This window comes from Peromyscus californicus, unplaced genomic scaffold (genome assembly GCF_007827085.1).
Source record: "Peromyscus californicus insignis strain IS unplaced genomic scaffold, ASM782708v3 Scaffold_16__1_contigs__length_79575227, whole genome shotgun sequence".
NCBI lineage: Eukaryota > Metazoa > Chordata > Mammalia > Rodentia > Cricetidae > Peromyscus > Peromyscus californicus.
Window position 1 is genome coordinate 73,576,420 of NW_026294458.1, and position 27,505 is coordinate 73,603,924.

Here is a 27,505-nt window from a genome sequence, read left to right on the forward strand (position 1 = left end):
CCTTCCTCCTCTATTCCCAAGGGAGGGCCTGCCAAAGAAGGCATGTGACATGGAGAAGACTTCCTTCTGGCTCAGCCAGTGTGTGAGCCGGTGTGTGAGCCGGTGTGTCAACCGTGTGTGTGTGTGTGTGTGTGTGTGTGTGTGTGTGTGTGTGTGAGAGAGAGAGAGAGAGAGAGAGGAGAGAGAGAGAGAGAGAGAGAGCTGGTGTGTGAGCCGGTGTGTCAATCGTGTGTGTGTGTGTGTGTGTGTGTGTGTGTGTGTGAGAGAGAGAGAGAGAGAGAGAGAGAGAGAGAGAGCCGGTGCATGTGAGCCGGTATGTGTGAGCCGGTGCATGTGAGCCGGAATGTGAGCCGGTGTGTGTGAGCCGGTGTGTGTCAGCCGTGTGTCAGCCAGTGTGTCGGCCTTGGCCATCTCGCTGTGTTTCTCCTTGTTTAGGAAGCAGCCGATCCCACTGGGCCTGAGCCAGGCCTTCTCCTGGTGTTGGTCAAGCCAGGCCAGTGTTGGAAAGGGGGGGGGGGAGGAGTGAGCTTCCAGATAATTCTGTATTGTCTGAAGCGTCCTGAAATGCTCCATTTGAACCGTCAACACCTACAGAGCGGTGCTGTCTTGGCTGACAAAGAACTCTGAAGTCTTGTGTATTAGTCATCCTGACCCAGAACCCTTGACTGTACAAGGATTTAACTATTACAAGATGTCAAGTGACATTTGACTGTTAAAAGTGGAAAAATACCCCTTTGGGATGGAGTTCTAGCAACAGTTTGTGGTCTTCCCTGCTCCCAAATACCATGCTGTTTTTGTAAAAGTCACGACTAGCTTTCTGCTTTGAAAGCTTACCATCACCTTCTGGAATATTCTACCTGACGTGACGTCACCCTTGCCTGGTTGACCTCTGCCCCTTCTCACCAGCAGAACCACAGCCGGGTTTGTTCCTAAGGCTTGCAAAACCTGGCCTTTCGGCTTCTTTAAAAATCTCTGAGTGTCAGCGGACACAAGGTTGACGCAGCTTGGGCTTCTGACACGTGGAGCTATAGATAGACTTGACTAAATTATGTGGAAACAGAACCCCGCCTCCCCCTGATGTCACCAGGCTTGGGGTCACGCTGTAGTCACCTCTCTCTTCTTTACAATCATTCTGTTAGCACTCAGAGATGTTCATCTGTTTTGGGTTTTTTGTTTTGTTTTTATTATGGTCAAAGTTCTTCCATTAAGGAAGCCAACGTCAGGATAAACTAATTACCCCATTGACTTGACGTAGCTCTTGTTCTAGTCATTGAAACGAAGCAAAACCTGTCAAGGACCACGCCCCTCATGAGCACCATTAAGAACTTCAATTCATGCCGGGCCGGCGGTGGCGCATGCCTTTAATCCCAGCACTCGGGAGGCAGAGCCAGGAGGATCTCTGTGAGTTCGAGGCCAGCCTGGTCTACAGAGTGAGTTCTAGGACAGGCACCAAAACAACATGGAGAAACCCTGTCTTGAAAAACCAAAAAAAAAAAAAAAAAAAAAAAAAAAAATCAAAACAAGAAACAAAAAAGCCCTTCAATCCAAGGAGCAAATGAACAAATTACTGCCCGTGCTGCTGAAAATATTTTGTGACTGTCCCTCAGAGTTTCAGTGACCAGCTGCAGTCCTTAGCACACGGTTTCAAAATGCTGCGGCACAGTTTGGTGAGAGATCTGGCAAGTGTGTCTCTAGAAAACGGAATTTATGAAGAAGGGACGGGAGTGTCCGCCTGTCTTCCCACTCCCTAACACCTGTGACGAGGTGTGCCTCTAGGAGGGTGTAGAGGGGTCCCCGACAGGGACTTGTTTGCTGTATGTGTGAAGAAGTTCACCCGACTATCCTCTCCCAGGAACATTAGCACCCTATGTGAGGGGGCCTCCGGAAAGCCACCGCTCGGGAGCATCATTTTTCTTCCTACATAGCTCTCTGAGATTCAGGCTTGCAAACCAGGTTAGAGGAACATGTTTTAGGGAGATTCCTCCGAATCTCACAGATTTGATCATGGCGGTGATCAATGCCTCCTACACAAAGAGTTAACAACAGAGCACTGGTTTCTGCCATCTTTTCACATTAAACAGAGAGCATTCCTAAGCCCACACAGCCCCAATCCAATCCCAGGCACATGTAACTTCCCTTAAGAACCCTTAAGAGACCTCTGATTTCCTGAGGAACAAAAGTTGCCATAGATTCGCCAGCTCCCAGCGGCCAAGAACTTCATACACTGGCCGCTGAAATCAACCCGAGTACCTTGGAGGCCCCTGGTTCTTTTCCTTCTGTTAATAAGAAGCTCTGGGCCTTTCATCTGCATAGAACTTATAAACGTCACAGAGGAAAATGGAGAGAGAGCAGGATCCCCTCCCCCTCCCCCGGAGCTAGAAGCTATTCATGTCTCTCAGAAGTTTGCGAATGAGCAAAGAAATTCTGAACAAATGGAGAAAGCTGCATTTGAAGACAGAGTTTCTGTCACGTGGTATGCCCTGCCCAGCATATGGCCTGTCCCTCTGTGCTGGTCACTTTGCTCCGCCCTGTCTCCACCCTCCAATTTCAATGAGAGTCGAGAAATAATGAACGAATCTGGAACTGGTATTTTCTTAACAAACTGTCCACCATCTATCTGCTGGCCTCAAGATGTGTTTTTAATAGCACACTGTGAGGGCCCGGTGTGTTTGGGATGGGGTGTCAACAGCGTGGAGGACAGAAAGACAATGTCCCTCTGATAGCTTTCAGCAGAATATTAGAAGGTGTGTTGGGTAGGGATGGCATTTTATTCTAGTTTTTCTGGACTTTCTGGATTTACTTATTATTTTTTCCCTATGGGTCTGTGGTATAGACACATGTACCTGTGTGGTGTGTGCCCACGGTGCCATGTGTGGTGTGTGCCCTTGCCCGTGGTGACATGTGTGGTGTGTGCCCTTGCCCATGGTGCCATGTGTGATGTGTGCCCATGGTGACATGTGTGATGTGTACCCTTGCCCGTGGTGCCATGTGTGGTGTGTGCCCATGGTGGCATGTGTGGTGTGTACCCTTGCCTGTGGTGCCATGTGTGGTGTATGCCCTTGGTGACATGTGTGGTGTGTGCCCATGGTGACATGTGTGGTGTGTACCCTTGCCTGTGGTGACATGTGTGGTGTGTGCCCTTGGTGCCATGTGTGGTGGTGACGTGTGGAGGCTGGAGGTGGTCATCAGCTGGTTTCCTCTATTGATCTCCGCCTTATGTTTTGAGAAGTGTATGTGCTCACCGAACTTAGAGCTCACCGATTTGGCTGGCCACTGAGCCCCACGCGCCCTCTCGTCTCTGCCCCCAGCACTGGGGTTGATATGTGTGAGTGGATTCCAACTTTTCATGTGGGGGTTGGGGACCTGAACTCAGGTTTCCATGCTCCCACAGCAAGCCCTTTACTGACTGATCCGTCTCCCCAGCCATACAATTGATTGTTTAACGCTGAAATCCTATGTAGAAGGACACTCCCCCAAGTTCTGAGGACACCTGCGTGAGCAGCCACCTGAAGGGGTTAAATCCCGGCTACATCTTCAGTCAGGGCCATTTCCTGAGGGCTGTGGTGCAGTCACGAGGTACACATGAAAATATACCTTCTCACCACTAGGGGGCACCAATGCCCTTCCGGAGCTGTCCGGTGGCTAGGTCTCAGCGGCTGTGAATCCAGCTAGAAAATCCATCTGCTTCCAGAGGGGATGTGGAGGAGCAAACAGGTCTCCTGGGTGGACACCAAAACAGTTTTGAGTGTTCTAGAGTTCACACAGAAGAGCTGGCCTCTCAGCTTGGGACCAAGGAAGCTTGCTGACCTTCCTTGGCGCCTGTGGCCATTACACAAATCCCTGGAGAGTTTCTAGAAATAGGCTAAGCCCCCGCCACGTCACAGGTTGCCCCCCTCTCTGACTTACTGTGGCTCACCTTCCAGTCTCGGGCAAAGGTTTGGATTTCCGATTGGAAGTTCAGCAGTAGAGCATTCGGCTTCTGTTGTAACACATTCCCAGAGTCTAGAAAGCGTAAGCCAGCCTGGTTTGTTATCTTACGGCTTTGCTGGTCCCAGCATGATGGTGTTTTGTTGTTGGTTGTTTTTTGACTCTTTGTTCTTTGGTCTTTGCTCTTTTGGGGGCCCACCATCCAGCTCCCAAATAAATCACACACGGAGGCTTCTTCTTTCTTATGAATGCCCGGCCTTGGCTTGGCTTGTTGCTAGCCTGCTTTTCTTAATTATCCTGTCTACTGTTTACCTCTGGGCTTTTCCTGTTCTCTTACTTATGTATATTTCACTTTCACTCTTACTCCGTGGCTGGCTGTGTGGCTGAGTGGCTGGCCCCTGGCGTCCTCCTCTCCTTATTCTCTTGTTCCTTTTCTCCTTCTTTTTCTCCTTCTATCTATCCTCTCGGCCTGCCAGCCCCACCTATCCTTTCTCCTGCCTACCTATTGGCCGTTCAGCTCTTTATTAGACCATCAGGTGTTTTAGACACAGTAAACACAGCTTCACAGAGTTAAAGAAATGCAACATAAAAGAATGCAGCACATCTTTGCATCATTAAACAAATGTTCCACAGCATAAACAAATGTAACACATCTTAAAATAATATTCCACAACAGCGTCTGGCTGGCATCAGAAGGGCTGGTTTCGTTTGAGGCTCTAGGGGATAGTCCACATTCTTTCTTCTCCAGCTACTGGAGGCCACCTGCTCTCCCAGACTTGTGGCCCCTCCTTCAACACGTTAGAGCTAATAATTCCATCTCTGACTGTCCTTCCCTGGTGGAAACTTTCCTCAAACAGCTGGAGGAAGGCTGCACTTTCAGAAACCCACGTGATTAGATCGGGCCATCTTAATCATGCAGGACAGCTCCTGCATCTTAAAATTCATCACGTGGGTAGTGTTCACACAGACCTCTCTGCCTAGCAAGGTAATGTGTTCAGAGGTGCTGTGTATTAGGATGCTGGCGTCTTTAAAGGGTCATTTCCCCCCTGTCTATTGTACCAGTAGATTGTCTTCAAGCTTATTTTCCCACATTTTTGTCCTTGTCAATCAATGGTAGAAAGAGTGGTGACCAATTGCTTGGAAAGCCAGTTGGGGAGTATTTCCCAAGCTTCTCTTGGAATTGAGGCTGGCAATGGATGCTTTCTCAGATATAAAATGGGAAGGGCAATCTGAAAGGTCTAGGTTAAGGAATGACTTGGTTTAGTACCCAGCACTCTTTTCTGTTTCTACTGAACACACTCCCCCCCACCCCCACCCCCCCCCACCCTGAAACAGGTTTTCTCTGTGTAGTTTTGGTGCCTGTCCTGGATCTCACTCTGTAGACCAGGCTGACCTCGAACTCACAGAGATCCGCCTAGCTCTGCCTCCCGAGTGCTGGGATTAAAGGCGTGCGCCACCACCGCCCAGCCTACTGAACACTCTTTATGGCCAGTGGGGTGGTGGTTTTACTTGCTTTAAAAAAACTTCAGACCCAAACTCCTTGGCTGGCCACATGAAGGATGCAGCACCAGGCTGTAGTGGTCTAGAATGGAGCAGACTCCACGGGTGTTCCTGAGGAGACCTTGTCCTTTCCTGCCCTGTTGGAAACAGAGTGGGGACAGAGGCCACAGCTCACAGCTTTTGTAGGGCTCCCTCCTTTTTGCTTGTGATGCCAACCCTGCAGGGTCAGTTCCCACGTGAGAGTGTGGGGGCTCCATGTTAATCAAGCAGGGGCACTTGCACCCAGGGGTGGGGGGTGGGGTTACAAAGTCGACCTCATTGCCCTTTTCCTGGCTTGTGAAAGTTTCCTGGTGAGGGCAAAGGGGATATATACCGTTTATGAGCCCCAAAGTGCCCATCAGGGCCGTCCAGTGTCTCCCGTCCACCGTTTCAGCACACAGGATGGCACGGCCAGAGCCCAGCTCCATCTCCCTCTCCAACTGCAGCACCCTCTGAGCATCTCATCTGCTTCTGATATGTACTCTTTCTCTCTCTCTTTTTTTTGTTTTTTTGTTTTTTTTTTTTTTTTTGAGACAGGGTTTCTCTGTGTACTTTTGGTGCCTGTCCTCCTGAATCTCGCTCTGTAGACCAGTCTGGCCTCGAACTCACAGAGATCTGCCTGGCTTTGCCTCCTGAGTGCTGGGATTAAAGGTGTGCACCACCACCGCCTGCCCGGCTTCTTATTGTCGCTATGACTCTTGCAAGTCACCTCCAATTCTCGAACGACAGGGATGAGGAGAACAATCCAGAAAGCCCCACTCATCTCCAGAAGGGTGCTGGTGAAGGCAGAGGACGGGACAGACATCTTCCCCATTCGTCTAGCAGGAGATGAACTGCATACCCGCTCGCTGAGTCCTTTGATTCAAATCCCGACCTGTGGCCCTGGGCAGGTTCCTCTGTCTGCATGTTAACTTTCTCACCTGTAAGTGGAGATAGTAAAAGTACCTGTAGCCACCACGGTCCTCGTTAGGATCGACTGTAGTGATTTAAGTAACATGCTTCAGTGAATGGGACAGAATAAGTGCCGAGTATGTCCAAGTCCCTCTCATGGTCACGGTCACTGCCATCACCATCAATATTTCACAATGTGACTGTTCAGTTCATAATCCCATCTGTAAAAGACAGGGGTGGGTGTGGGCTTCTCAGGGCCTCAGGCTTGTTCGGAGGAGATGCACCTAGCTAGGCATCCTCTTACAATGGAGGTGAGAGGTATAGCCCAAGGTAACCCGTGTGGCCGACACAGGTCTCCAGAGCCCCAGCTTCCTCAGAGGAGACACTGCCAACAGTGTCAGGGACTCGTGCAAGCTTTTCCTACTTAGTGTGGACAGGGATTCTGGTTTAACTTAGGGAGCCCCCTGGAGGACCAAAGAGAAATGGAGGCCTTTGGGCTTTGAGAGGAGGGCCTCCTTCCCAGCCTGCTTGTGTGGTGTCTTTTGGTCAGGTGTATCGGTTACGTTCTGAGATGGGCTATGCTGGTGTTGGCCACCTGATGGCTTGCTTCGTTGGTCCAGCTCAGCAGAAGACAGGCCCAGAGCGAGTGGGGCCGCCTGGAGAGCCGGCTTCGGGTGAGCTTCTGTGCAGGCTTGGACTGTTTTCCCAGCTGTTTGTTAAGGTCTTGCCTCCTTCCTGCACCCCGCATAGGTCTCCCTCGTTTGTCTGCTCACCCTCCGTGGGAGCTGATGGGTCCTTGCTGTGGAGTCTGGGGCCACCTCCTCAGCATCACCGTCAGCTGTGGAATCTGATGTGTTCTCCCATGTAGATGTTCTGTGGGGGAGCGTGAAGGCCTGCTTCTGGGTGACCTAGGAGGACTTTAGTAACGCCTTCCCTTCAAAAATGAGAATCTGCCCAGGTGGTGGGGGAAGCTGTCCCAGCCTGCCTGGAACTCACAGGAGTGAGACTAACGATAAACTCAGGGTAGTCCTGGGTACACCAGCGAGCTGACTCCTGCTTGGGTTGCCTAGTACTAGCCCAAGTCACGAAGTACACAAGCCTTTTATGAGCATTGTGTCACATCTTCCCTTGGGCTCATCAGCCCTGCCGTGGTCAAGGTGTGCACAGCTCTTCACCTGTCCTCATTGGACCCTGTATCAAAAGGTCAGGGTGACTTCTGACTTGAGTGCCAGCCCAGAGCCCCGCCTCTTTGCTTCCTGGCTAAATATTTACTTTTTTTTTTTTTCTATTAAGGACCTTTGAATTTTCCCTCAGAGTAGGTATAGGATGGGTGACTTGTTGAGAGGGAGAAAAATCCGTTTCCCTAAGGAGGACGTGGGCTGGCATGAAAATCACACTAATTGAGGCTTGTTATAAAGTACCCTAAATTCCATAATTGTCTGTTCTGATGGGCTCAGGTTTGGGAGAAGAACGATGCTGCCGCTGATAATGGCAGTAATAGCTCTTTATTGGGCCCCAAGATGTTTAAGCATATCAGTGATTTTATCCCTGCCCCCGCTTGTGTGTGTGTGTGTGTGTGTGTGTGTGTGTGTGTGTGTGTGTGTGTGTGTACACATATGGGGTGAGCACATGTGAACGTGTGTATGCATAGGTGTGGAAGCCCAAGGTAAACCTCATCTGGTGCCTCAGGTGCTGCCTGCTTTGTTTTTTCAGACAGGATTTCTCATTGTTCTGGAACTTTCCAAGTAGGCTGTCTGGCCTGCCAGGGAGTCCCAGAGACCTTTTTCTCTCTACTTCACAGAACCGGGATTGCAAGCATGAGCCGTCACGCCTGGCTTCTGAAATATGTGGTATCTAGAGGACCAAACCACAGTTCCTGCGCTTTCAAAGCAAGCACTTTCCACACTGACAAAAATCTTTGCTTTTAAAGATGAGAAAACGAGCCTGCGGTGGTGGCGCACACCTTTAATCCCAGCACTCGGGAGGCAGAGCCAGGCTGATCTCTGTGAGTTCGAGGCCAGCCTGGGGTACAGAGTGAGATCCAGGACAGGCACCAAAACTACACGGAGAAACTCTGTCTTGAAAAAAAAACAACAAAAAACAAAAAAAAAAGAAGAGAGAGAGAGAGAGAGAGAGAGAGAGAGAGAGAGAGAGAGAGAGAGAGAGAGAGAGAGATGATGCTCGATGGGCACAGATGAGTTGACCAAGGCCACACAGTTACTCAGCAGCAGGGCTAAAATCTCTCATTCCCCGATCCGTTCCCTCTTCCCATCCCTTTTGATCATATTTCAGAGAAACTTGGTGTTGCTTAGAAACGGAGATGCCAGGTTAGGGAGATCCATGGCTCAGTGGGTAAAGAGCTTGTCATGAAAGCATGAGGACCTGAGTTTGGATCCCCAGCATCCATGTAAAAATATGGGTACCACAGTGCACATCTGGAACATCAGCACTGTGGGATGCAGACAGACAGATCCTAGGGGCTCAATTAGTGAGAGACCCTGTCTCAAGAAACTAATGTGGGAAAGCCATTGAGGAAGTCAGCCAGTGTCAACTTCTGACTATCACTTGTACACTTGCATGGGCAAGCACACACACATGTGTATGTGCACACACACACAAACACACACACACACATACATGGGGGGGAGTAAATTAGAAACAAGTAAATTAGGATCGTGAAGAGTATTGAAACTGTTTTCAGAATCACAGAACAGTCAAGATGTCTCGGGTTCCAACACTGCAGCCTAGGCCATCACCGTTCCACCAGGAGCCGGGGGCTGAGGTGACTCGGGGAGGACCTTTTGACTGTCACTCCGCCCTTTTGTTACCTCCTCTCCCAACTCCTAGTCTCCTTCCTTGTGGTAGAGGTGACCCAGCACGCCACAGTTCTTTGCAGTGAACGTGTGTGGGTTTACACAGGCCCAGAAACTCGTAGCTATGAATACAGCAGAAGGAGCAGGGAGGCCCCATGGGGTGCTCCCAGGGGTGCACTGGTCCAACCACGTCACTGCGAGCAGTCTCCCAGTCACTGTTTGAGGAGTCCTCTTTGCTGGCCACTGCTAGTGCCTGTGAGAATGACCAGCACAAGGGACAGACAGGGTCCCTGGCTCCAGGTACTCACCAAGGCTTAGAGGGACCTCAGCCCTCCCTGAAAGGCCCAGCGGATCAGTCCCCATGTATCCTGAAAGGCCCCCACCCAGGAATGGGACTATCTTTAATGTTCCACAGAGCAGACACAGTGGGGTTCAGGGTGGATTCTTGCTCATGTGCTCTGTCTCTCTTGACCCCATAAGTGACATTATCCAACATGTTCCGATGTAGCAAGAAGGTCCTCAGCGGGGGCTGGCACCTCGTCACCGGACTGCTCAGGCCCCAGGACTATGAGAAATGAATGGTTTGACATTCTTCATGGCCCAACCTCTGGGATTCCATGACAGCAGCAAAAAACCAACCAACCCAGCTAGTTCCAGCTGGTTTTCCACCTCACTCCCTCTGAGATGACTCTGATCAGCCGTATCAAACTTCCTTCTGACCTGTACCTCTTCTGAACACTCACTGTCTCTATTAAGCCTAAAGTTCCCTTGTCCCCTGGGAACAACGATGATCCAGCATTTCTTATTATCGCTCTTCAGAGCCCTGCAAAGGAGCCATATTCACCCTCTGATCCCTCCACCTCACTCCGAGTCCCTTCTAACCCCTGTAAGGACCAGGAGACCCCTGCACCCAGGAGACATGTGGCATCTGGGCATCAGGAAAAGGAGGAGGATGTCAACTCAGAGGTCCTCTGAAAGCAGCAGCTGCAGTCACCGTGGTGGAAAATGGCAGTGTGGCTGCCACCTGTCCTTCTAGGGCAGTGGTTCTCAACCTTTGGGTCACAACCCCTTTAAGGGCTGCATATCAGATACACTGCATATCAAATATTTACGTCATGATTAAGAAAGTAGCAAAATTACAGTTATGAAGTAGCAACAAAACAATTTTATGGTTGGGTATCACACCACATGAGGAACTGGATTAAAGGGTCGCAGCGTCAGGAAGGTTGAGAACCACTGCTCTAGGGCATCAGAGAGGTCATTTGCTTAAAAGAAAAAAAAGCTTACAGGTAGCAAACATCTCTTTCCACAAATTCTGGGTCAAGAAAGTGTGACAGATTAGTGGGGGAGGCTCTGGTTTTTGGAGGTTCTAGGGCAGAGAGGATCTGTTCACCACTGCGTTGCTGGCTAGACCCTTCCTGCCCACACCCTGGGGTCCCTTGAGTAGACGCAGGCCAGGGACCAGAAGTGTTATTGCATCCCGAAGGCCAGGGCAGACACCATTTGCAAAGGAAGCTCCTGAGAACAGGCCGGAGGTGTGCCAGCTCTGCTCCGAGACCTGCCATAGAAGATGCGCCCCCAAAATACAACCTGAAAGGCAAACACGAGGCCACTCTGGCTTTTCAGTGTCTGAGTCTTTGCTGAAAACGGAAAAAAAAAAAAAACCCGCTCCAATTTCTCAAGCCACTTAATTTGATTTAATCAGAAATGTGGACCTACAAAAACTTCCCCTACAGGCTGAGAACCCTGCTGAGAAATCTCAGCCCAGAGTGCAATTAGCCAGAGAGAATTACCAACATTGGGAAATAAAACTCCGTACGCTAGAGCCTCCCAATTATGGGGACACTGTCAGTTATTCACTCGGAATATATATGTATTTATCCCATCATCTTGTCGGGTTAATGATACAAGCAAGGCGGTCCACTCCCACTATTGCTCAATAATGGACCACGGAGATGGCGTATCTTCGCCCTTATTTTTGCTGGCACATCCTCGCACTGAAGCGCATTAAAGTAATAAAATTAAGCAAGGCGTCCCTGCCCCTCCTACCATGTTCCCGTAACCCCCTCATTTACAGCAGACTGAGCTAGAAAGAAAGTTTTAGAGCAATTTAAGATGAGGCAACGCTGGCTATGTAAATCCTGTTTTATTGGCACTTGGGACAGCCAGCTAAGATGCCCAGCAGCCTTCAGTTTATGGGCTCCTCTGGGCTGGGATAATCCAATGTCAAGGCCACACGGGGGATCATGGGGTAGTTAAACATTGCTTCGTTGTCTTTCCACCATGAGCTTTGTGGCTGTGAGGACCATGCTCTCGCCTTCAGACTGGGTGTTTTGTCAGCTGCAAATCTGTTAGGGAGCCCCCTAAACTTGAGGGGTTTTAAATTGTGTGTGTGTGTGTGTGTGTGTGTGTATGTGTGTGTGTGTGTGTGTGTGTGTGTGTGTATACATGCATGTGCAAATATGCACATGTGTTAGCACCCATGGAAGCCGAAGGTTGACGCTGGTGTCTGCTTCTGTTGCTCTCCACCTTATTTTTCCAAGCAGGAGATACTGTTGTCCCTGGAGCTCACCATGAGTCCTGGGGATCTCTCTGTCGCCATCTCCTTGGAGTGGGATTACAAGCACTGGACACTCTGGCTTCCTTTCACACGAGTTCTGGGGATCAAGCTCAGGTCCTCATGCACACATAGCAAGCATTTATTAACTGAACTATCTCTGTGATAGTTAAACCCAAAGTTTTTATGGAGTTGAATGACAAAGGCAAGTCTTACATTGTTTAGAAATGTACTGTTCCATTTCCACCAGCTGCCAGGGTTGAGGAAGGAGGTGAGGACAATTCTGAGGGAAAACATGGGCGTGAGTGTGAGAGCCTCAGAAAGACAGGAGAGCTGATCCGCCTGTATGATCCAGTTCCTCTCCAGGTGCTGTGGCGGGAGACAGTGCGGGGCAGAGAGGCTTCAGGAACGGAACACATTGTCCTGTGAGCTTCAGACACGCTATAGAACCGGAGGACCACGACTCAGCAGGCCTTTGCCTCCTTCACAGTGACCTATGACCAGGTCCAGGGGCCAAGAGAGGAGGAGACCCATCACGCCACTCCGTGGAACTTCTAGACCTTATTGAGCTCAGTGGAGCTATTATAAAAATAAGAGGCTTAAAAGCCGGTGAGCAAGTCAGGGCTGGCCAGACTGCACATCCCTGCGCTCTCCTCTCCCTCATCCTCTGCCGGGTCTGACTCTGCCCAAACCTGCAACAGGAAAGGGAATGGAGGACAGGCTTCCAGGCACCAGGCGCTGGGGATTCTATACAGCTCATCCATGTGCTGCAGAACAGAGAGTGGGGGACCAGGGCAACAGTGTGGTGGGGTCCCTGCAGGGGTGTCCTCAGGTGAGTGAGGCAGGACAGTGTTTCAGGGTCACGTGCTGTGGGATTGTGGAGAATACTGTATCACAACGGCTGCCTTGTCAGTCACTGGACCATCAAAAAGAAAATGTCACTGACTCTACCTGGGGGAGCTCCCAGATCCTGGCCTCCTAACAGGCAGAGTAGCAAGTGAATGTCAGCTGCAGGAAGGGAGGCCTGGGCTTGCGGGGATATAGAACCCAGGCACGGAGCTTAGGGGACTCCAGATTCAGCAGTCCGCGTCAGCTGGCGACTCTTTCTGCGAATTAAGTTCAGCTTGAGTGGCTGGTACCTTCAGGAACAGAACGGTCGTCCTTTTTCCTCTTAACTTGTGGGAATATCCAGTCCTGGGTGTGTGCTCAGTAATTTGCCATTGATGACCCCTCCGTGGCTCACCTCCAGGGTGCTCTTATTTCTTTGGGGTTTTTTTGAGCCTTTTTTCCTTTCTTTTCTTCACCATACAAACAAGCAGCCGACTTCTGCCTCATGCCCTCCATATACACGGCACTACTTTCTTCTTTCTCTACCTTTCTTTCCTTTTTTAAAAAAATTTTTCGAGACAGGGTTTCTCTGTGTTGCTTGGTGCCTGTCCTGGATCTCGCTCTGTAGCCCAAGCTGGCCTCGAACTCACAGAGATCCGCCTGGCTCTGCCTCCCAAGTGGTGGGATTAAAGGCGTAGGCCACCATCACCTGGCTTCTTCTCAATTTTCTATGACTCTAGTTGGCAGAAATAGACCTCAGGGGTGGAATGCGGCTATGTTTTTGTCATTGGAGAGTAATTGCATGGTCATGAACTCTGGGGATGAGCATTAGTCCGTTTTCTGTTGCTATAACAAAATACCTGGGGTTGGAGAGAATATAAAGATTCAACTCACATGCATGACGTTGGCTTCTGCCTGGCTTTGACGACAGTCTGATAGTGGGCAGCATCACAGGGCAGGGGGACAGAAGTGATCACATAGTAAGACAGGAAATAAAGGGTGGGTCTAGTGGTACGTGCCCACAACCCCAGCCCTGGGGAGGTGGCGGGATCAAGAATTCAAGGTCATCTTCTGCTGTGGGTGAGTCTGAGCGACCTGAGTTTCTGTCTCAAAACAACCAAACGAGAAACACAACCAAAGACAAGCAGCTGGTGGGGCCTGTCAGCGCACTGTTTTGTCTTTTTAAATAACATCTTACTCTCGTGAGAATCACTCCCAGAGACTGGCCTGAATAGATCCCCAGAGAAAAGTCCTCCATGGCTTTGTTACCATCTACTAGATCCCAGATTTTTTTTGTGCAAATTTTTAAAACAAGATTTATCTATTTTTATTTTACATGTGTATTTGTCTGCTTGTATATGGACTGTGTGCATGCAGTGCCCATGAGGGCCAGTAGAGGGAGTCTGACCACCTGGAACTGGAGTTAAAGATGATTGTGAGCTGCTGTGTGGATGCTGAGAACTGAACCCAGGTCCTCTGCAAGAACAGCCAGTGCTCTTGACCACCAAGCCATCTCTCCAGCCTCAATCCCCATTTTTCCAGTGTGTGTGTGTGTGTGTGTGTGTGTGTGTGTGTGTGTGTGTGTGTGTGTGTGTGTTGTATGCACACACATACACATCCCCCTCATTTGTAACCTGTCATAGACCCTGAGTTAAATGGCCTCAGAAGGCTATGTATACAGTAATATGGCCATTCATAAAAATTCATAATTTGTGTGTGTGTGCCCTGTGACTGCTGACAACGTCTACCGTTGTGAGACTGGGTCAGGTAAAAATCTCTTTCTTCTACTCTCAGGCTGGTTACGACGGCGAGAGCATCGGGAACTGCCCATTTTCTCAGCGCCTCTTTATGATCCTCTGGCTAAAGGGTGTTATATTCAACGTAACAACAGTGGACCTGAAGAGGTGAGACCAGGCTTCTGTGCCATTGAAATAATTGGACCACTTCCCTGCATGCAGCAACACACCCTGTCATGTACGTGCATGCACGTACACACACACACACACACACACACACACACACACACACACATGCATCTGTGCTGCGAGGCATATAATGGCATGCTCATCCTTAGTCAGGAGCCTGGATGAAGACCGAGTACTAGCCCAGTGGTATGGTTTATGTGGAACTCAGGGGCTACGGGAAGGAGTAGGGGTTGGGGGCCAGGGAGAGCCTGCTTTTTCCTTGTTACCCAGCAGCTGTGTGCCTCCCAGAAGCCTGCCTGAGCACTGTTCCTGGCTGATAACACTGGCGAGTTAACTTTCCCACCTCTGCAGCCGGAAAGGGGGTTGCAGAGGGGTGAGTCCCCCCATCATTTCTTAGTGCATTCCTTGGCTTTGATCTCTGTGGTGATATCACGTTCCCCAAAATATTGTGAACCCTAATAAGCTTATCTGGGGTCAGAGAAGAGAACAGCCACAATATTTTAGGCAGTGGTAGCACACGTCTTTAATCCTAGCATTCCAGAGGCAGAGATCCATCTGGATCTCTGTGAGTTCAAAGCCACACTGGAAACAGCCAGATGTGGTAACAAGAGCCTTTAATCCCAGGAAGTGATGGCAGAAAGGTATTTAAAGCGTGAGGATGAGGAACTAAGGCTGGTTAAGCTTTTAGGCAGCACAGTTCAGCTGAGATCCATTTGAATGAGGACCCAGAGGCTTCCAGTCTGAGGAAACAGGATCAGTTGAGGAATTGGCAAGGTGAGGTGGTTATGGCTTATTCTGCTTCTCTGATCTTCCAGCGTTCACCTCAATAACTGGCTCCAGGTTTGTTTTTATTAATAAGTCCTTTAAATTCATGCTACAGATCTCCAGCAAGCCACCTTGTTAATTCAGGGGCCACTTTGAAATCCTCAAGGGTTGTATCTCTTAAATGGTGAGGGCACAACTAAGCCTTGGCCATGACTCCAGATGCCCAAGACCATCCATGCCAACCGCTCTTCCCTCCTACCTAGGAAGCCTGCAGACCTTCAGAACCTGGCTCCTGGGACGAACCCTCCTTTCATGACTTTTGATGGCGAAGTCAAGACGGACGTGAATAAGATTGAGGAGTTCTTAGAGGAGAAGTTAGTTCCCCCAAGGTAGGCCTCCTAGAATGGATACTCACGACCTTGTTGGTGCTTTTCTCCTTGGTCATGCCAGAGGAAACGGTCGGGTTAGACACCTTGAGTTAAGATGGACTCTGCTTCTGGTTTGGCTTCATTCCTGTCGCTGTGGTGAAAACATCCTGACCAAAAGCAGCTTAGGGGAGGAAAAGATCTATTTTTTCACAGTTCCAAGTTGTAGTCCGTGATTGCAGGGTAGGATGTAAGCCAGCTAGCCACATCACATTCACAACCAAGAGCAGAGAGAAATCCATGCTGACACTTGTTACTATTATTCCTGCCCTACACAGTCCTAGGGAATGGTGCCTCCCACAGTGGACTGGATCTTCTTGTATCAATTAACATTCAAGTCATATTTACAGGCCAATCTGATCGAGACAGCTCCTCAGTTGAGGCTATCCTCTCAGGTGATTCTAGATTGTGGCAAATTGACACTAAAACCAACCATCACAGCTTCCCCTCTTTGCATCCATAATTTGGCAATCAGGATGGTATGGCAGAAGTCAGGGAGGGGGTGTTATTGTTGTGTGGGGTAACTGTTTCCCATGTTTGACACTAGAAGAGTGTGGACCCTTCAGGAACCTTCTAGTCAAACACCTTTACTAGACCAGGGAGGAAATTAGATCAGGAACATCTGATTGACCCCTGTGTCCTAGGATGGATCTTTCCAGGGCTAGAGACAAGGCAGTTCTCCAAAATCATGTTTTTATTCAACCTTGAGATTCATTGTTTACTAAACTGGTCCACGGGAGCTTGTCATTTTAATGTCTGCCCAGAGAAATATATTTTTGTTCATTGCATTATCCTAATCAGACTTTGCTTCTTTTGTGACCCTCCAATTTTGAACTCTTCAAGGTACCCCAAGCTGGGAACGCAACACCCTGAATCCAACTCAGCAGGAAATGATGTTTTTGCCAAGTTCTCAGCGTTTATTAAAAACACCAAGAAGGATGCAAATGAGAGTGAGTATTCCCATTCTGGGTTCTGTCCCCACACGGTCTTCCACGTGGCTGTGGAGAGACCCTGGGCATCTGACTCATTTCAGGGGGTACAGATGGAAGACTGGAGTTAAGGAAAATGCCCTCGTCTTTAACTCTGCATATGACTTTGGAGAGATTGTTTCTAGAGTTTGGGAATCCAAAACACAACCCTATTGTGGGGAAACATTTCAACGTCCAGCTGTTCACACCTGCAATGCGGGAATTGTTTAAATGGTGCCTCTGTCACTCTCTGCCTCTCATAGGCTTCTCATACATGTTTAGAAGAGTGGCCGAGTTTGGACTGGAGGGATGGCGCAGCAGTTCCGAGCACACGCTGCTCCTGTGGAAGACTGGAGTTTGGTTCCCGGTCCCTATACTAGGTGGCTCATAACCACCTGTAACTCCAGATCCAGGACACCCAAAGCACCTGTGAAGGGGTATACATACACACAGGCACAGACACAAACAAACACAAAAGTTAAATTTAAATTATCTTAAAAACAACCAGATGAGTCCCGGAAACAGCACAGCTGTGTAGCCGGTGCAGGGAGACCGAGTTCTCTCTGCACCTGCTGGCGTCCATCTGGTCTTGCTGCTGACGGGCCCTGTCCCGGGAGGAAAGTGCAGCCACCTGTCTCCAGAAAAGAAAGAGGCAGCCACTTGCATGGCCTGTCTCAGACATCTCCTGCCTTTGTGTTGTAGTTTATGAGAAGAACCTGCTACGGGCCCTGAAGAAGCTGGACAGTTACTTAAATAGCCCTCTGCCAGATGAAATAGATGCCTATAGCACGGAGGATGTCACTGTCTCCCGGAGGAAGTTTCTGGATGGGGATGAGCTCACGCTGGCCGACTGTAACCTCTTACCCAAGCTCCACATCATTAAGGTTTGTCTTTGCTCCTGACACCTGTGCTGGGTGCATGAAGGAGGGAGGCTTTGTGGTCCTTTGGTCTGACTTGGGCTCGGGCCGGACACCGAAACAGGCCAGGAACACAGACTTGAACTGAAAACGAGCGGTCTCTGTTCAAGGCAGCTGAGCTGCAGTGCTGAGGCACGTGGAACCAGGAACTCCAGTGTTCTCATGAGATACCTGTGGACGTGCTCCCTGCCCCACACCCTCACTGATGTTCTCAGGGAATCCTTGGCCTTTACCGTATGTGGCTTGGAGATTCTGCATTGTTGACAATTGCAGGGATAAACGTTGTTCCAGGGACAATGGAGGGGTGTCCTGTCAGCTATTAATATCAGCCTTCCACTGCTAAGAGCAGCTGATACAGCTCTTGACTTAGCCTATTTTTTATATCTGTAGTTGATATCCTGTCTTCCTAGGCAGTTGAATGTGGTAGAAGAGTCAATGGTCACATACACCTAGAATTATTTGAAGGTGATTTTTTTTTTAATTTTTAATTTTTTAATTTCAGTTCTGCTGGGTCACCTGACCTAGTAAATCAGAACTTGTAGTAGCAATCCTAGGGATTCCCAGGCAGCTGGCCCCACACTTGGACTTCTGCGTGGCTTCTCTGTCCCCACTTCTCTGTCACTTACAGGCGTCAGTTGTTATGATCACGGCCATCACTGCTGTGTGCGTGATCCTCAGACGTCCAAAGAAGAAGTCCGTGCCGTGCATGGGGGCATCTTGATTAGTATTAAATTCTCGCGAGGTCTAGAGCTGGAGCAGGAGTGTAAGGGTGGGAAAAAGGAGAAGCACAGGGAAATACAAGCCAATGCCATGTTCAAAGTGTGTGTGTGATTGGCCGGTAAAATCACCCATCTGCTTCCAAGAGTCCATGGTGGGCTACCTGTCACCCTTGGTCACTCCACGTTATGACCTTGCCTTTCTCTTCCTGGACACCTTCTTCCTGCTCTCTCCCTCTTAGTCTCTAGCTTTTTCCTTCTTCCTTCCGTGTGGTGCTTCAGGGAGATCTACTTCAGATGGACACTCATGATTCTTTGAGTTAATGTCTTCTTTAACAGCTTTGTTAAGGTCCCAGCATCCAAAGTCTAACAAAAGCTTCTCAGTTCTCTAAAACCTAAATCTAGAAGTCATTTTCCAATGAGATATGTACGCCAACTGTGTTTCGGTTTAGTCCCTTTCAGGGATGGAACTTTAGTCTTTACTGTGAATGATATAGCATCAGACAGGTTTGTGCAGGATGAAGAAGAAATTCTAGTTGCTCTGACAAAATGCTTGAGAAAACCAATGTAAGAGCAGAAAGGCTCGTTTTGGCTTGTGGTTTCGGAGGAGGTATAGTCATGATCAGCTGGCTCTGTTGATGTCAGGCCTGTGGTGAGCAGGCAGCTCACTCTGTGGAAGCCAGAGAGCACCAGAGAGAGGGCCTGGAGACAAGACTTTCAAAGGCTCCTGGTGACCTAGGCTCCACTTCCTATTACCCAATCAGCTGTAATTAACCAACTGGTGAAACTATCACCAACTGGTGGAGGTTGGCGACCAAACCTTCATTATAAAAGTGTCAAATATCCAAACCACAATAAAGAGCAGGAGAAATGTCACAGCCACACAGCACTGATCACAGTGTGGTTTACTCATATAAAAAAGAGGGGGATGGAGAGATGGCTCTGTGGTTAAAAGCACTCGCTGCCCTTGCAGAGGACCAGAGTTTGGTTCTTAGCATTTGTATTAGACAGCCCACACCACTTGTAACTCCAGCTCCAGGGGATCCAACAACTTCGTCTGCCCTCTACGAGTCCTTGCATGTAGGTGAACACATAGATGCACACATATATGTAAACAGTGGAGAGGGTGAGCTGCAGGGGTAGGAGTGGGGGTGGGGGGCTAAAGCAGTCCATGGTGCTAATAGAAGACCTAGAAACAAAATCTTCAAAGCCATTTAGCACTTACGATGCTAAACTATTTAATGATCTTCCAGAACAGAGTACTTCTGAAGGAAATGAGAATCAGTCCAAGGGAATTATGGTAAAATGTAAGAGTCGAGAGATTTATAATTTATTTCCCTTCCTGAAACCCACTAAAAATGATATTAAAAATAGAGTATTGGCTTCATCTTTCACAAGCCTACAAAAGAATGACAGATCACCCACAAATGAAAAGGAATTTAAGAGACGGGGCTGGTGCATGATTCTAGATATATATTTTTTTCTTTTACACCCTAAGAAAATTGTCCTTGATCTTCAATTTGAGTCCATTGTTTTTTTTTTTTCTTCCCCAAGACAGTGTTTCTCTGTGTTGCCTTGGCTGTCCTGTAGACCAGGCTGGCCTCAATCTCACAGAGATCCACCTGCCTCTGCCTCCCGAGTGCTGGGATTAAAGACGTGTGCCACCACCGCCCAGCCAGAGGTCTTCAGAAGTAAACAACTCAGTCATGAAATGGGGGAGATCTTTGCTGTGGGGCATGCCCTGGCAGTGAGGGAGAGGTTACAGAGAACGCTTCTGGGGGAAACCTCTAAAGAGACAGTTGAAGGGGGATTACACAGAGATGACATCTTTACGGCCTGTGCCCAGCCCGGTGCGCTGGGGCATCCTGGCTGCTGAAGAGAGGGAAAGAAGAGTGCCCTTATTCTACCGCTAACTCCAGTGCTCCAGTGCTAACCTCCGCCTCTAGCCTGACTCTAGCTCTAATGTGTCCCCCAGGGAGGGTGGAGGTCAGTGCTTCTCAAGTGAATGCTTGACTGGGAATACGGAGTTTGCTCGCCAAAGGTCCTGTCTCACTCTCTTATTGCCCCACATAATTTCTAAGCAAATGGTAGCTCCAATATGTCTGCCTTGCTAAACCATGACTAGCAACAAGAAAGAATCCACGTGGGGCCGCTGTATAGCTAGAGACAATAAAAGTGGAGGAAAATGGTGGGGCTGGATCTGAGGACAAGTCACCTAAAATCAAATGGACAGGGCCCAGATGTTAATGTTCAGAATGGGAGAAGAGGGGAGAAAAAATGAAGGACAGGGAGGATGGGGAGGAGGGAGAGGAGGGAGAGGAGGGGAGAGGGAGGGAGGGGAGGGAGAGTGAGGAAGGGAGGGGAGGAAGAGGGTAGGGAGGGGAGGGAGAGAGAGGAGAGAAAGGAGAGGGAGAGGAAGGAGAGGAGAGGGAGAGAGAGGAGAGGAGGGAGAGGGGAGGAGGGAAAGGAGGGGAGAGGGGAGGAGGGGAGGGACCATATGGTGAGACAGGAAGTGACCATATGGTGAGACAGGAAGTGACCAAATGGTGAGACAGGAAGTGACCATATGGTGAGACAGGAAGTGACCAAATGGTGAGACAGGAAGTGACCATATGGTGAGACAGGAAGTGACCATATGGTGAGACAGGAAGTGACCAAATGGTGAGACAGGAAGTGACTATATGGTGAGACAGGAAGTGACTATATGGTGAGACAGGAAGTGACCATATGGTGAGACAGGAAGTGACCAAATGGTGAGACAGGAAGTGACCATATGGTGAGACAGGAAATGACTATATGGAGAGACAGGAAGTGACCAAATGGTGAGGCAGGAAATGACCATATAGAGAGACAGGAAATGACCATATGGTGAGATAGGAAGTGACCATATGGTGAAACAGGAAGTGACCACATGGTGAGACAGGAAGTGACCATATGGTGAGACAGGGAGCATCCAGACTTGCTCTTGTATAGCCGACTTCCCCACAGGATTAGCCAGAGTCCTATGAGAACTACTGCAGTCTCTCCTGAGGGCATTGCCCCAGTGATGCCCTTCTCTAAGCCCTGCTTCTTGAAGGTCCCATCACACATTGTCCCACTGAGACCCAAGCTTCCAACACATGACCCTTCAAGGACTGTACTCAAACCACAGCAGTAATGATGACACAGATAAACAATGGAAACCGACGGGGGAGGGAGAGAAGTTCACAATGGCCTTAAATGTCCTCATGACATCAAAAATCGGAAAGCAGTGGCATTACCTCTAGAGAGGAAAGACTGTCTAGTGTGTTGTGAAAGAGTTTTATATCCCCAGTTATTATCCACCCAGACACCGGTCTCAGCGAAATAAGCACTCCTGAGCAGTGAAATTGCTATATGATGAAATACTCAAGTGATCGTGAAATAAGAACCCGAGACAGATAAGGCGTGTGTTGGAAAAGGCTGTTAAGAAACAGGGAGCCTATCTCACCCTGACTTAGAGCACAGATTTGCTCGAAGGACACTGGCCTGCTCACGGACTATCAGAAGAGTAAGAGCCTGGGCTGCGGGCAACCTAACTACCCGGCCCCAACACACACAGCTCTGCTATTTACCTGTTTGGTTTCTCTGTTCTTATTTGTTTGGTGAACACATGCCTCAAGGGCTTAGAGGGAGGGAGGGATGTAATTACATTTTAATTAAAAATAAAATAAATTTATAAAACGATTCTTCAGCTGGACATTCAATAGGCAGGGACAAGTCCTTCCCATGAGCAGCTTCGCTTGGAGTTGCAGCCCTTTCAGCGGGGAACCCAAGCTGACCCTAGCACAGAGACCAGACAGCAGCCACAGGCAGAGTAAAGAAAGTCAGGATGTGGTGAATTGGATGTTGTTCCAGGCATGGGGTGGTGGGAGGGGTGGGAGGAAGGAGAAGAGCCGGAAAGATGTGAGGACACAAACATGCCCTCCTTTGTCATCACCAGGAATCGAACTTGATAGCTAATATTAGGGGACTCTCAGAAAGAATTAAACCACAGCCTCTGAGTCACTGAAAGGGAGAGTGTGTGTGTGTGTATGTGTGTGTGTGTGTGTGTGTGTGTGTGTGTGCACATACACATAGGAATCAAATATTACATCACCTGGGGTGGGGAGATGGCTCAGTTGGTAAACAGCTTACTGCTGTACAAGCATCAGGACCCGAGGTTGATCCCTTAGAACCCACGTGAAACAAGACAGATGCCGCCAGGCATTGTGGTGTGTTCTTGTAGTCCAGCATGGGAAGGTGGAGACAGGAGAGTCACAGAGTCACAGGCCAGACAGTTCAGTCACATCTTCAAGTTCCAGGGTCAACAGGAGATCTTGTCTCAAAAATGAGGTAGAGGAAAGGGGATTGGGGTGATGGCTCAGCAGTTAAGACACTTGTGCTCCTAGCAGAGGCCTCGAGTATGGTTCCCGCCACTGGCAACCATCTGTGACTCCAGCAGCAGGGACCGGAACACCCTCTTCTGGCATCTAGGGACATCTGCACATATGTGTGCATGTGCACATAAGAAATAAATCTTTACTACAATAAGGTGGGGCAGGAGGGATGCATCAGTGCTTAAGGGCACTTGGTGCTCTTCCAGAAGCCCCAAGTTCAGCACCCATGGCAGTCAGCTCACAGTTGCCTGTAACTCTAGGTCCATGGGATCCAACGCTCTCTGTGGCCTTCACAGGTACCTGAACTCACATGCACAGCCCCACCCCCATACATACATATAATTTTAAAAAGTAAATCTAAAATAAAATTTCAAATGTAGTCAGTGATCAAGAAAGTCACCCCGTGTCAATCTGACCTCCACAGAGTGTGTGCACACACTCGCACACCATCATATGCAGATACACAGGCACATGGAGATGTATACACAGAAAGAGAAATGATAAAAGCAAGAGTCCATGTGGAATAGTAGGATATTTAGTCAATATCCTCATTAATATTAAAATATCCAGGCCTGATGGTGCAGATCTGCAATGCCGGCTGCCTGGGAGGCTGATGGGAGTAGATTGCAAGCTCAACCTTGCCTGGGTTACAGAGAGAGTCCGAGGCCTGCCTGGGCGAGTTAATAAGACCCTGTATCCAAATAAAGAGTAAAGAGAGAGCTGGGTTCAGTGGTGGAGCGCTTGCTTAGCTTGCGTGAGACTCTAGGTTAAGATTTTTCAAAAAGGTCAAAGGTGAAGCAGGTGAGTGTCAATCCAAGAAATAAGAGTTCTTGACATGAGCATCCTTAAGTCTGCATTCAGGTGAAGAACACCACACCATGCCAGAGGCTTTCTAGATGTTCCTTGGTCCTAATTTGAGGCCACACTGCACCAATGGCTGCTGGCTTCACAGTCCGATGAGTGAATACTAAGATCTGATTTGTGCTGAGTCTCTTGTTCATTCCAACGTGAATCCCGGAAGCCGTGCAGAGGGAGGTGACGTGGCAGAAATGGCCACTGTAGCTCTGGATCCCTGTGGCAGATGAAATTGTGCTTCTCCCTTTCCAAGCACGTACATCATAGTACGGGGCTCACTGCTCCCCCAGGACGGGGCTCATGTGGCATGTGGGTCTTTGCAGACACAGTTAAGTTGAAGGTGCAGTAGAGACAGCTGGACTCAACTCTAGTATGACTTGCCGCTGTCTTTGCTAAAAGGGGATTTAAGACAGAGACACACAAACACCTCAAGAAGACATGGAAAGACCTGAGTTGTCCTCCACAGACAAGAGCTGCGAGAAGTTAGAAGGGCCTGAGATGGATTCTAACTCAGAACCTTCAGTGGAAGCAGAGCCCTGCTGACGTCTTGACCTTAGATTTCTGGCTTCTGGGACTATGATAGAATAACTTCTTGTTCTCAGTTTTTCAGGTGTGGGGCACTAGCCAAGTCACACATCCCTCATCATTGGATGCTGTCCTTAGCGATTGATTCCCCCACTTGGCCCTCCCCAGGCCAGGAAAGCATCTCATACTACTGAGTGTCTTAGAACATCCACCCCACGTGTTACTTTCTTGCTTCCGCTGTCTCCGTGATGATGAGGGCCATGCTGTTTTGTTCACACATCTGACCTTTGCACATGGTACACTCACGGTTGAGCCATCTGCTTAGGGCAGACTGACGGACTTCTGCAGAAATACCACACACAGATGTTACGGATTGCTGGTGATGAGATTGAGTAAGTAGGAGAAGATACAGATGATTAAGAGACCCCAATGCAGTCCAAGATGAAGATCTGTCATATGCCTTCACGTGCCACGTAACACAGCAGCTGACACCTGACAATGCATATTGCCACAGATACAAGGAAAAAGCCACTGGCATGTTGCACACATGCACAGTGGATCCCAAGGATCCTTTCTTGGTAACCTGGCGGGCAGGACTGTAGGGATCTCAGATTAGTTGTTATTATTGTTGTTGTTATTATTAGCTTTGAGAAAATACAAGTAAAGAAGCTCAGAGGAGGAAGGGTGATTTCGGCTCACAGTAAATCAGCTCACAGTAAATCCCTCATGTCAGGGAGGGCATGGAGGCTGGAAGGGCGAGGCATCCGGTCACAGTGCCTCAGCAGTTAGGACACAGAGAGCTGTGGATGCTGGTGCTCGGCTCCCTATGTCATTTTGATTCAACCCAGGCCCCCAACCCATGGAATCATGTCTTCTCCAGTTAGGGTGGGTCTTTCTACCTCAACTGACTCAGTCTAGAGACCCCCTCACAGACACGCTCAGAGTCTGTCTCCTGGGTGAGTCTAGATTCTGTCATAGAGCAATTGCATTGCATCCTGTACCTCTGTCACCTTTCCTGTTCCCAAGGTGTGCTAGCAACGTTAAAGTGCCACCATGGGCAGCCCAAATGACCATAGGATGACATCAGGAGCTTGGCTATGCACCTCCGCGGGACCGATTGTCTGATTTGACCCCCGTGACCCTTTTACTCATCATTTCCTCTTCATTTTCAGATTGTGGCCAAGAAATACAGAGATTTTGAGTTTCCTTCTGAAATGACTGGCATTTGGAGGTACTTAAACAATGCTTATGCCCGGGATGAGTTCACTAACACATGTCCAGCTGACCAGGAGATTGAACACGCGTATTCAGATGCAGCAAAAAGGATGAAGTGATGCTGGGTTGCTTCCTGTCTTTTTCTCAGGCAAGTGAGCAAAGCTTCCAGGAGAGCCTTCTATGCATCTTCCCAGAAACAGCTTTTGCAAAATAACTCCGACTCTCTCAATGCCACCAGAGGACGCATGGCCTTGCAGTTCGTCTACTTGTTCCTATATCTCATCTATGCTAATTTACGTCTTTGAGATTCAGGACTCTTGTAATCCGTGTTTAGGGCAATAGAGTTGTGTGCTTTGTTTCAAAGCACATTGGCTTTGACTTTGGGTCCCTCCATTTTAAAGAAGTTAGTCTTTCTTTGATAGTTTGGATAATCACATGTAGCTTGGTTTTCTCTTCTTAAATATAAATGAAATGCTGCTTTATACGTACAACATACTTTTGAACAGCGTTAGAGGGTACAAAGAAGAAAGTAAAAATCACCTAAAACTTATTCTATGTAGCTTCTGATAACAAATTTGGTGAATATGTCTAGAATCTCCACTCTTTCACGCATGCCTGTGCACACACATGTGTGCACACATATCACATACAATTTCATTCATCTGTGATGTGGCATTTGTAAGAGGCTGAGGAGGGGACCTCTTGGTGTCTCAATGTTCATCACAGAAGACTTGTCCCCACTGAGCCACACAGGGACTCTAGGTTCCCCCTGCAGAGCCAAGAGACAGCAGCAACTAGGGTGATGGGGCCAGGGTGTCCCCTTCTGCCTCTGAGTCCAGGAAAGGTGTTAAGGAGAGGGCTCCCCCGCTCCCCTGTGCCTTTGGTTCTAGCTTCCTTCCTGGTTCCTTCTCTTCTTTCCTGCAGAGGGACTGTGCCTTCACGGGGCCTCTTCCTGTTAGTGGCAGCTTGGAGAATCTCCTTGCCTTATGCCTATGACTCCTGCTCATGGTGGTCCTCTAGTGATGAGGATGTGGTTGAGGCTAGCTCATTCATATCTACTTTCTATCTCATTCTGAGGCCAAGCAGGAGAACCAAATTCCAGACTAAAACCCAGAAAGTCCGACTCTCGAGGAGTTCTGGAAAATGGTCCTTTAATGAGGAACCGAGGAGTGTCTGGTCTACTGTGGCATTCCCTCTACCACCCCTGTGGCCACCATGCATTATAGCTTGACCCATGGGTGGGCTGCTGGGCTCCAGTCCAGTTGTGGATGAGAAGATGTAAGGTTGCTTAGCTACTCTGCAAGACTTCTCAGGTGTATGCCTTCATATTCACACATCCTACAGGAAACATCTCTTGGAGACTTGGCTGAGGCGTGTAGTGGGTGCTGGAACCCTCATGCATAGTCTACTCAGTGGGCAATTTGTTTGGGTGAGAGTAAGATACTTTAAAACAGGAAGATCCTAAGATTGAGTGAAGAGTGTCTTATAAGGACACAAGTCCAATATGGAGGCCGCTTCATTTCCTTGTTTCTTGGAATCACTGGCTTTAACCCAGCAGTCACTTTCTTTATCACTTGAAGGAAGAAGGTTGTCAGGGTCGTGTCTAGCCCATGTCACCACAGTCCACGTTATTCCACATCTCCTTAGGAGCCAGCTTTTTAAACCTGCTTTTACAATGTGATATTCATACTTGGTAAATGGGTAGATGATAGGGTGGTAGTCTTGTTAATTCTGTTCTTTTAGATATTAAGATGATCACCAACTATGTGCCTTACAAATTAAATACTTTCAATCAGCTTTGTTGTTTTCCTTTAGTTTCTTTTCGTGTGTGTGTGTGTGTGTGTGTGTGTGTGTGTGTGTGTGTGTGTGTGTGTAATGTGATGTGCCTGCACATGTGCCTTTGGGTTTGGATGTGTGTGGGTGCCCGTGTACATGTGGTAAATACATGGGAGGCCTGAGGATAGTGTCAAGAATCTCCCCACCTTATTCTTTGGAGGCAGAGTCTCTCAGTCAAGCCCAAAGCTCTGTATGGCCTCTCTCTCTAGACAGCTTGCTTTCGGGGTCCATCTCCACCTCTGAGGCTAGAATTTCAGGGTGTGCACCGTGCCCACATGACGTTTACCTGTAGTCTAAGGGAGCTGAACCCTGGTGCAGCAAACACTTTAGCTGCTGAATCATTTCCCAGTCCCCAATAAAAACTTTTAAGTAAAACCAGTCTCTCTCTCTCTCTCTCTCTCTCTCT

General features: G+C 48.8%; 1 protein-coding gene across 1 annotated transcript in view; it reads left to right on the plus strand.

Moving 5' to 3' along the window:
* Clic6 (chloride intracellular channel 6) overlaps nucleotides 1-27,039 on the plus strand; it is a 46,538-nt gene extending 19,499 nt beyond the window's left edge. The window contains exons 2-6 of the mRNA XM_052739869.1: nucleotides 14,350-14,459; nucleotides 15,509-15,634; nucleotides 16,514-16,620; nucleotides 17,341-17,522; nucleotides 25,221-27,039. Coding sequence (XP_052595829.1) covers nucleotides 14,350-14,459; nucleotides 15,509-15,634; nucleotides 16,514-16,620; nucleotides 17,341-17,522; nucleotides 25,221-25,382 — 687 coding nt within the window. The 3' untranslated portion in view covers nucleotides 25,383-27,039. The remainder of the gene's footprint in view (nucleotides 1-14,349; nucleotides 14,460-15,508; nucleotides 15,635-16,513; nucleotides 16,621-17,340; nucleotides 17,523-25,220) is intronic.
* Nucleotides 27,040-27,505: the final 466 nt, after the last annotated feature.